At 36.8% G+C, this 11,203-nt stretch overlaps 1 protein-coding gene across 1 annotated transcript in view; it reads right to left on the bottom strand.

Moving 5' to 3' along the window:
* Window positions 1-528: 528 nt before the first annotated feature.
* Window positions 529-11,203, bottom strand: part of NAP1L4 (nucleosome assembly protein 1 like 4) — a 24,450-nt gene continuing 13,775 nt past the window's right edge. The window contains exons 10-14 of the mRNA XM_010174974.2: window positions 10,927-10,949; window positions 10,196-10,315; window positions 9,869-9,898; window positions 8,524-8,580; window positions 529-1,813 (exon numbers count right to left, since the gene is read on the bottom strand). Coding sequence (XP_010173276.1) covers window positions 1,775-1,813; window positions 8,524-8,580; window positions 9,869-9,898; window positions 10,196-10,315; window positions 10,927-10,949 — 269 coding nt within the window. The 3' untranslated portion in view covers window positions 529-1,774. The remainder of the gene's footprint in view (window positions 1,814-8,523; window positions 8,581-9,868; window positions 9,899-10,195; window positions 10,316-10,926; window positions 10,950-11,203) is intronic.

Below are 11,203 nucleotides of genomic sequence, written 5' to 3'. Positions count from 1 at the left end.
ATATATATTTTTATATGTATATATAATTTATTATATATAAATATATATTTTTTTTCTTTTAACATACAATTCCAGAACATATCCCTATTCCTTCATGAACACTGTGTGCCACCCAAGCATTAGTGCCCCACATTTTCTGACTGCAAGCTACTGACGTGGGGATATCTGAACACATCATATAAACCAGTGTGCCTCCCAGCACCTCATTTAGTCCATGATTGAACCACAAAGATCATGTGGAATCTTTAATAATGACATTGCCTCCCAAAAAACCCAAATCCTACAAAACAGCGCAGACTGTTTACTTGCAGATTGAGCAAGTTTGTTCCGATTTACATCAAAGAACTCTGTAATGCAATATTTACAAGGGGCTCCTTTGCTTTGGCTTCTGACAACAAAGGAAACTAGCAGGATGTTCAGACAAGAGCTGGCATGGCTCTTGCTAAACACTTGACTGCTTGCTACCAAAAAGCCAAAGGGATATTCATTTAACCTAGGAAACATTATGGAGAAGACAGGCACCAACGATCATGTTTCACAACTTTAATAGAATATTCTATCTATTCTGTACAAATTGAAAACACCGTATTAAGTTACAAATGTGTAAGGTAAGGCTGGAGCACTCTACATGCCTGGTCACAGTGTTGATACAGCTGCTATTCAACTGCTGCCAGAGGGTGGCAATGGATGCTGAAACTAGAAACGTGGACCTGAAGTGCCACACAACAACAGAAGGTAGTTCTGAAGACTTCAGAGCTTTAAATAAAACAAATTGTGGAATGGAATCATTTCAGTGCTGCAAGTAAGACACCAAAACTTCAGATTTTTTTGAACTTAATTTTGATAATTTTCTGTGTTCATAGTGAAAGGTCCTTCCATGCTGGACACTAAGCAATAAGACTAGTGGAAATTTTCTGCTTCTTTGGCTGCAACCCACTTCCATCAACAGCAACAGTTTGGCCTTTGTGTTTTGATCTTCATCCAGAAGAGATGTCATTTTGATGCAAGTTCATTTCTTCTGTCTAGACTACTAGATTGAGACCAAATAAATTTTTTTGTTTTACAAGTACCCATATTGTATGCAAAAGAGGAAGAAAGACTTTCAAGTATATTAAAAACTATTAAAAAGCACTAATTCTGTCAAAGTACTTACAAACATGAATAAATAAATAGTAAGATGAACAACTAAGTCTCAAATATGACACCCCCTTCAATGAAGTAAAATTACTTCAACTCAACTGGTTTTACTGAGATAATAAATATGACATTTAAAGCTGCTCAAGCACTAGTTCAAATTTGTAGGTTGCAAGAAACATTAAAAAAGGGGGGAGGGAACTAGCAAAAAAGTCATATTGCTCTATCTGTTTCAGCTACCATATGTGTCATCCATTTACTTTAGCTTTTCAACACACTGCTATTCCACAATTTTCAATGTTTCACAAGAAAATGGATAATCCTCACTTGGTAGTCTGGACTATTCCCCTATGCATAGAGCAAAAGGCTCTAAAGGCCTATTGACAGTTAGCTACAGTGTACCAACGGCTGTAGAGTGTGCTTTATTTAAACCTCAGATTTCCCAAATGCATTGAAGTTGCCACTGTACATGTTAAGCAATAAAGAAAAGTTAGTGAAAATCATGCATTTTAAAACAAATTAGTTTTAAGCATTGTTAATAAGATTGTGCTGCAGCGATGGAATATCCTGAACTGCAGGCCAGGTATCCAAATATTTGTTACAAGTTGTTCAAATATCACTTCCAAGTGGTATTTCCTTATTACTGTTGTTTGCATTCAGCAGGTTGGTTTGAATCTTTCTGTATAAAGGGAAAAAGAAAAAAAAACAGTTAAAATAGAAAAATACTTCAACAAGAAACAGGCTATGCAGTTTTAAATTAGCTAGTGATATAATTAGCATGTACCAAAAAAAACCTATAAGGAAATTCAAGCTAGATCAGAAAGGTCTGAACAGCAGTCACCATATTTACTGGGTTTCCCCCTGCCCCCCAACTGCTTGCTACTCCTTATTTTTAAATCTGCATTTGTGTTCTTTACACTCCATCCAACAGGCCAAGGTTCAAACAAACGAGAAAGCAAAACACCTTCTACTCCCCCCCCAACCAGAGGCTCAATTTGACTTTCAGTTCCTGATAAACAGTTTTAACAATAAACTGCCACCTCCTCATGAACTCTGAGGAGGGAGGAAGGTATGGAAGGTAGGCTGCTTATTCTGCAGCACGTCTGAGTTTTTCCTTAGAAGCCTTGCCCTTTCTGCTCAGGTGATAAAAATGGAATTAATGTGTGGATTTCTTCTAGGTTCTGCATCACCAGCAGGTAATTATTCAACAGTTTAACACTGGGCAAGAAGTCCACATGTTAATCTGAATATGTAAAAAGTAGAAACACCTTCATTAGGTAGTAAAACAACTTCCCCTTTGGCAAAAGGAAGTGTATCTGGGAAGGAGAACAAGTACTCAAACAGCTAAGAACTTCAGGTTTTACACTGCACTTGTTTTTTTGTTGTAAAATAGAACTCTTGGGAAACAGGAGAACTTATTCAGTTCATTTCCTGTTTGCTTCTCCTGTTGCCGTTCTTAATGTAATTTATTATAAACAAACAACAGTCACAGAAACCTGCTGAATTCTTGTAAAATATAAAACATGACACCTTGAATGTCACTGACCACAAAATAAAACGTTTCTTAACTGTCCTAAAGAGCAGCTTTATGTGTTGTAAAAGAAGCAAACATGCAAGAGTTCATTATACACCATGTAACCAAGAGCTATGACAATTTAAGCATTCTGCCTGTAGTGAGGGAGATTCCTTATGGTAAATTTTGCCCCTGATAATCTGCACTAAGCCCAGACTATTTTTCTCTTCCTCACCTAAACTGCTTTAGGGTTACAGCGGTCACTATTACTCCCACTGGAAGTCTGTATTAAAGCCAAATGCTGTCTCTTCTGCACAGATATGCCAAAGACCATCCAGACTTCTTCCTTGTGGTTTTCCTCCGCCAGTACATCTGGCTAACTTCAACTTTATACTCTCTCATCTGTCTGGGATTCCAAATAACACTGATGTGAATTCATTTTCACTGATCTGGGCCTAAGTTCAGCATTAATTCCCTCTTAAAAAAAGATGGATATGTTTACACAAAATTAGCATTCTCTCAAAAAAAAGAGGATGTGACTGCCACTAGTAATTCGTTGCATGCTATTCCTTTTCATTTAGAGGTAGGCAAAAATCAGCAACATTTTTATCAAAAAGCTTTCCAAAAGTATCTATTTTCCTTATAACTGCTTTGTATTTGACCATGGCCACAGAGTAATGCACAGCATCATTTCCCCCTGCATTCTGGGTAAGAGCCATAATCAAGTAACAAACCTGTAATTTAGAAAGTACTTAAAAATCTTTCCACCTCCCTCCTTCCTTCCTATTCACCTGTTCTATTTATATCAGACACACTAGGTTGACCACTGCAACCATTTCAGCCAAATTTTAATGACCAACCAAAACCCGTGTTATATTTTCTAATAAACTTCATTATTTTTTCTTTATACTTGTCTTTATTTCTGTAAACATTTAAATCCTATTATGGCATATAAATCCTTATCCTGTAAAAATTGAGTCACAGAGATTACAAAGTTCCTTCTGAAGGACCTTTCAGTGTTGATTACTGCTCTCAGACAAAAAATACAGTTTAAGGGATTCTCGGATATGAGTCATCTGTTGGAGAATTTTGAGAGAAATACTGCTAATTTATGCTATTTTTAGCTTACAGTGGAGGGCACCTCTATCTTGACCATATATATAAAATGTTTAAGCAGGCCATAAAGGCAGTATCTCGGATCCAGATTCCCACATATTCAATTTTCTTCTACAATTTCAATAGCATAGCACTGCTCTTGCTGAGCAAGCCAGCACGTGAGCTCCATATCGCCTTCAGCTACTCGTCAGCCTCATACAAAGCATCTCAGAGTCTAATCTCGAGATGACAACAGCACAGATAGATATCTGACTAGAGTTTTCTTCCAGTTACAGTTGCCCCATCAGGCATGTACATGTTGAAATTTACCTCTGGCCTCTAATGGCTCCTGTAAGATCAGAGACCAGACCCCAAGCTGTGAGTGTCATCAAGTGCTACAGCCACGCTCCCTCAGGCAAGGTCATGAAGTTTGAGCCTGTTCTTCCCACAGTGCCTAGATTGTTGGTGACATGTGGTCAGCCAACCACTACCAATCCATTTAATGGCCTCAGACAGACCCTGCGCTATTTATCTCCCCATTCTAGCAAGATTTCCACTCATACTGTATTTCCCTAAATTAACTCCCCAAGATATCTTAGGAAGGTGGTGAAGTGCATTGGCCAGGCAATAAAGACCAGGGAGACTTCAACTGGCAAAGATAAGGAGGATTTGCATCTTATTTTAAAATAAACTTAGCAGCAAACACACGTACTGAAGTTCACTACCAGCGCTACAGAGATAAGTAAGAGTTCTTCTTGTCATAAAGAGACTCTCTATATTAGTCATGAGCAATGACTTAAGTTCATATGAAAAGTGGTTAAGGTTTTTTTTATTTTTAAATCTTTAAGGTATTTAATAATATTTACTTATTCTGTGGAAGGAGTTTAAACTACTCTGGGCCTTAGATTCCAGTTTAAGACACTGTTCCAATGGAGATATACAAGCTAAGTGAGTGAGACTCCCACCTATTTCTTCTCCTTTGCTAACAAGCATCGATACAGAGCTTTTTTTTGCTACTGCCTCTTATTACTGTATCACTTGCTCAGAATTTAGAAAAAAAGATACTCTTGCTCCAATGGACAGGAACATTTTTCTTCTGGTACTTGATTACCCAGGAGAACAACACAAGAAACTTTAGCTAATTAGCTGATGCACAGACCACTTGCTCAGACATGAGCAATTACATCAGCTGAACTGCATCAGCTGCATAGGGCTAAAACGGTGAGGAAAAGCAGGTTTGCAGCAATATTGCTTTCATGATTTCCATACACACAGCCCCCTGCATCTACCCAGCTAATTAATCTGGTGTCCTTGAGGAAGTATCCAGGCCATTTATCTTATTAGCGATTTAATCCTTTCAAACCAGATCTTTTTCACATAAAGTCACTGCTGGAAGAGACACTGAATTTCTATTCACCTTCAAAATTTGAACAGATTAGGCAGGATACATTCCTAGGTGAATCAAAGAGTAATTGAGCCTTTGCCTCCTTACTTTTACAGATCACTTTTTGGAAAGCTTCCCATCTACTAAAGTAGCCGTGCAGGCACAGGCAGCCCATCAAGATCTCATCGGACTCCCAAACAGACTTTGCTGCTAGCAGTGGGGTCAGGCAGTAGGCAACAAAGCTGACATCCTTTCCAGCAGGAAAGGAAGAAAGCCTTTCAGTAATTTAAGTGTCTTACCTTGAAATAGTCCAGTCAGGGGTCCTAAAGCTAAACCTTATCTATCTTTGTCAATTTTCCAATCTATGTTATTGACTGAGAAAAAGCAATGATATCAAATATATAGACAGGAAGTAAGCTCAGAGCCAACTGGAACTAAGCAAGCACATGGTCTGAACTGCCTCCTCCACAGCTGGCTTCAAAGGTTCTGAAAATGAATTTGCTGCTAACAGGCCTTTCTGCCAGTTACTTAAAAGACAGACTAAGCACCCTGAAGCGCATGCAGTCTCTCCCCATAGTAGCTTTTTAGTTCACAATTCAGAACAGCATTCTATATTACCCTGTCAGCTACTTCTCTATTCAAGCTTACAGTCAGTCGTGTGAAATAAAGGCAGCTACAGGAACAGGGCATGCAAGCACACAGAAAAATATACTAGACAAAACAAGCAGCATTATCTGCTTTTGTAGCATCTTCTGAAGCTACTTCCAATCATCTGCTCAGTCTTCCAAAGCCACAACTTATACACAGCATAAGTGCTTTGAGTGAAAGGTGATAATGACCTGGTTCTAATTGAACAACTCAAATGTACTTAAAACCGACAAGAGAAGAAGGAAGGAGGAAAAGTGAGCAAAGCTCTAAAGTGCTGACATTTATGTAGCAAGTGTAGTACGACAATAAAAGAGAAGGTAACATGGAAATTACTGAAGAGGAGAAACTGGATTTGAGAGGGAACAAACCAAAGACTTTTTTTTTAAATGTGGAAAGGAAAACTATTCTAGATTTAAGAAAAGCAGCAGGGGAACTGAAAGGCAAAGAGGGACAGAGAGAAACAGGACCAGAAAACAGGATGGACTGAAGGAGGAATGGAAAACAGGATCAGGATACGAGTCTTAAAAGACAAAAAACAGAATTCCACATTGACTTGAAAAACCAAAGCCAGTGACTGACAATTGTTAATTGTAAGAAGGGAAGACAGCTGTGCAAGAGACTGCAGCACATAAGCTGCCGTGACAAATGTATGTTCTACTATTGCAGGTGAACAGTGCAAGTGTGTTGAGGCAGTGGCTGGCTTCTCAAAGCATACCAATTAAAAATAATAATTTTAAAAATACACAGCTCAATTTCGAGTTTAACAAAGGCAAAGAAGGGCATTATCTATTCAGAGAGATAATGAGTTGGAAAGATTATAACTACTCCTAAGTAATAAAAGATACAAACCTAAAATACAGAGGGAGGAAAAGCATGGAGCCTGTTGCAGGCATTGTTCTCTGTAAGGCATGGGATGAAAGGTGAAAGATGACAGTACACAGTAGAAGAAACTTTTTTTTTCTTCTTTTAAATGAAGAGAGAGATGAGCGGGAGAACAATACCTGTTCAGAATCATGAGCTCAAGAAAAGGCCCCTGAGAGTGACTGACTGCTTTTGTCAGGCAGCATAAATAAGAATAATGTTGGAAAAGACATACTAAGTAAGCTGATGACTTTTAAGAGTTCTCAAGAAGAGCAGAGCAGATATTTAAGAGATAATTTGCAAGTATACTAGAAACAGTAAGGAGACACAACATCAAATCAGAAACATGGAAAAATAAGTCTGGCAAGTCTCAGTATCTTTTATCATGTGTAAATAAAATACAGTTTGACTGCTATAAAGGCAAAGCAGAAGTTGTGCCAAGAACAGGTCATTCTGAAAAATCTAACTTAATTATATGATTTAAAGGCATTAATCTCTATACACATTTCTTCTTATTTTTTTTACTATTAAAACCTAAATTCTGAAGTCACCACTCCCCCATTTCTTTTCCCCATCCAAGGAAAAAAAAAAAAAAAATAGAGAAAACCCTAGAAAACAAACCACATTGCATGGCTACAAATGGGACTCTTGGAAGTTAGGTATGAATGGAATTCCACCTTACCTAGAAATGTATGAATGATAAACAGACTTAAATTACACCTAAATGGGAAAAAATTGAAAGGAACTGTCAGCATGAAAAGTGAAATGTACAAAATAATACAGGAGGCAACACCTATAACCTTCCAAGACACCTTAAGCTTTTTTTCTACAGAATACCAAATCCTTTAAAAAGATATTTGATACTTCAAACAAAATATACTTCAACTCAGCACTAACATTTTGTTTCTCAGCTGTCTCACTTTTTCCCACTACAGGTACACCACTGCATTTTGATCCTGCAGAACAGAGTCAGAACACTCGTTTTGACCACTCTGATCCTGTCTGATCAATCTTTCCCCAAGACAGACTCTCTTTAGTCTACAGTATTTCTCATTAAAAAACAAGCCCAATTCTTGACACAGTAACAAAAAGCATTTGCTAGTGATATGAGGATATATATAAAACTCTACATCAGAAGAGTGACATGTTAAGCTGTTGTTAACACTTTCATCCCAAGATCAAGCAGTTTTGTATGACTTTCACTTTTCCATCTGTGTCTTCATAAAAAATTAAAAGCTGATGTTTAAAGAACTAAATGAATGTGTCATCATTGTCCCAGCTTCACAAAATGTAAGCATTAACTTTACTGTGACTGAAAGATTGAAAAATACCTATCAAAAGGAGCACTAACCCTTAAGGCTGAATTTTAAACCAGGTCTTGTAAAGTTTGAAATTCAAAGTTGGGGACTTTTTTTTGACTTCTAGCTGACTACAGACATGTGGAAGTCTAACCTACAGCCCTCAGGACAACTGAAAAGAACGATTATAAGAAAAAGAAAATCAACAAACAAGCTAGTTGAGACTTATCAGACTAATACTAAGTTGAAGTCCAGCCACAGAATATTTGAAATAAGACCTTTCTAAAGGGAAAATATATATCATTATTATACAGTGATACTACTAAGAAGTAAAGGCACGCAGTTTGGAAATTTTCTTTTTCTTGGTGCAGGTTGGAAGACAAAACCTAAATTTTTCTCAACTTATGAAAACATTAACTTTTCTTTTAAGAGCACTTTGAGTACTGAAGAAGATTAAAACATTGTAAGTCAGAAACTAGGGTGGTTTTTGGTTTTTAGTAATTTATTAATCTTTTCACAACTGTTGTAATTTTAGTTACACTGCTCACGATTACAGCCTGTGTTATGACTAAGCACACAAAAATCTTTACCTTAGGATCACTCTCTGCATCTTCCTCTTCTTCTCCCTCCTCTTCCCCCTCCAACTCCTATGACAAAATAGAGATAAACTAACAGAAATTAAAACAGGTTAAAAGTGCAACTTTTTGTAATGGAGAAAAAACAAAAAAGCAAATTATATTACCACTGTATTCCAGAGTGTTCCAGATGTCAACATTAAAACTACTTGGGCTGACTTAAAAGAATTCACCATCTTCAAAATCTTAAAGCTAAATCTTTAAAAGAAGATTTAAAACATAGATTTAAGAGATTCAGCATGGCTCAAGGCAACCTTCCTACATAAGTTGTTGCAGTCACCCAGCAATTTTTTTAAACTTCAACCTGACATAATATTTGGAATTTTACAATTCTGGTAATAAGTATATATGTCTAATTTTGTTCTTTGTTTTGACCTCCTCCCGAAGAGTCTCTGTTTATTTGGATTACTGAGGGACAGGCTATGTATTCCTGCACATGACTTTGCAGTATTTTCACACTCTGTTGTACACGTGCCTGTACCCCAGTAGTAACATCCAGCACTGGAGACATTAAAAATACACATACACATCTATCAAGACTCAGCTTAAAAAATAAAAATAAGAAAATGTTTAGTCACTCAACAGCCTAAGCCCAGAAGGCTTCTATTGCAGCTTGCAAAGAGAAAAGAGACTGCATGCTGAAGGCTGCCAGCTCACATCAGACCACCAGCTCAATAACTTCTGCTGTACTCTACTACGGTGAACTTGACGACAGTCAGGTAGGTACCTTTAACCAATTACCAAGAACACCACAGCAGAAGCAGTAAAAATTAAAAATATAATTATCTGCAAAGGATATTAGTTTATTTAAGTGCGGTATCATTTAGTGGTTTTGTGCAAAGCCTTTCACAGTATGTTTGTGTTCATACAACACTACTGTAAAGGGACCAGAGCTCTTGGTATACTACAGATTCCAGCCCAGCCTAAATTAAGCCTTTTTCCTGAGCAGTTGCTCACTCTCCCTTCTTACTTTACATTTAGCAAGGCCCAGTCTTCAAGCTTATGACAACTAAAAGCTGACAGCTGAATTCCACTACTGCTTAAGTAACAGATATTTAAGAGTAAGACTAAAGGTTCTTATCATGTAGCACTTGAGAAAAAAAGCTCTTTTTAAATTTCTGAATCATGTCAGAATACAACCATAGATTATTTAAGTCAGGAATGCTGAAGTCTTTTGGAAAGAAGTATCATATGCAAGAGCATTTATGGACAAGTATTTTCTGCTCCATATAGGACTAGCTCTGGAACTGGAATGCAGTAGGTAATTAGTTATCTATGAAAGATACAGTATGCATCTCACCTCCTCTTCACCTTCTTCACCTTCTTCAAACTGAAAAACAAACCCAAGTTTTTATTAGCTCTGCTATTATGTGCATAAAATCTTTTGCAGTAATAGGTATAGCACATTCAAACACAGCAATGAAACTAAGCCCCTGCCAGAAGCAGAGATTAACAACTCATAGCAAGTTGAACAATTCTTTCCTATTCCCAAATAATAGGAATCTCTTCAGGTTTTGTTTTTTATTATTCTTATGTAATTAATACTTCATACTAGTCTAATCAGAATAGAAGGAGAATGTTTCTATCTACATGGGGATAATAAACAAAATGCTGATAGCATACATACATTATCATCATCCTCTATAGCTTCTCCAGTGAAATAAAGCACAGCACGAGGGACTATCCTTTCACGGAAGAAGTGTCCAATTTCAAAATCTGCTGCTAAAGTAAATTCTGAATCTTCATCCTGTAAAAGAAGTCAGTTTGATTTTTCTACTAAAAATGTTATGTGCTAGAGAGGAGTGAACAGAAGTATTTCAAAGTTACAGATTTGAGAAATATCACACTGTCATCAACATCAACCTTCAGGTCATTTTCAATATACTTAACTTTGTAACAATAAAAGAAATATTCGCAGCCTAAATCCAGATTTGCAGAATTGAGATTTATTTTAGAAGTTTCCTACTTTCTATTAAAAAGGCTCATACTGCTTTCACTGGTTCTGACATGTGACATTACAAAATTGTTCAGAATGCTTCAGATTCTTTTTTCTTCTTTTTTTTTTTTTTTAATCAAATACCAGCCACACAGTACTGCTGAGTGGTTAGGGAAAATAATCACCTCTTCATAGATGTATCGGATCAGCAAGACGTGTAACAGCAAAATGTCAATAGATTACTTGGAGAAGTCAACAGTATCTTTCATTTTATCATGATGAAGCTTAACTTGGTCAAAAGCAAAAATAGTGATAATAATACACAGTACTTAATAAAAGAACACAAACAGTCACTATAGAGATGGTTAGCAAAAAAAGATATGGCAAAGAGCAATCATACCATTTCAGAAACATAAACTTACCAATGATTCTCCATCACCAGATACTGCAAAAAGAAAAGACAGAAAAATTAATGAAAGTTTGTACACTCTAGACCACCCCGATATTCAAGATGACAAAACAGTATAAATAAGACCTTTTCAAACCAGAAAACACTGGGGTTATAAACTCTTCAAAAGCCAACTATTAACCCTTTAAAGACAATTCAGGTTCATCTTAAATTAAACCCACAGAAATTGCCCTTTTGCAAGAATTTTATGTGCTGTAGTAAGAGCACCAAAGCCACCATTCTGATGTCAA

Source organism: Antrostomus carolinensis, unplaced genomic scaffold (genome assembly GCF_000700745.2).
Source record: "Antrostomus carolinensis isolate BGI_N321 unplaced genomic scaffold, ASM70074v2 scaffold23039, whole genome shotgun sequence".
Taxonomy (NCBI): Eukaryota; Metazoa; Chordata; class Aves; order Caprimulgiformes; family Caprimulgidae; genus Antrostomus; species Antrostomus carolinensis.
Note: the sequence above shows the minus strand (reverse complement) of the source record. Positions and strands in the feature narration are given on the sequence as shown.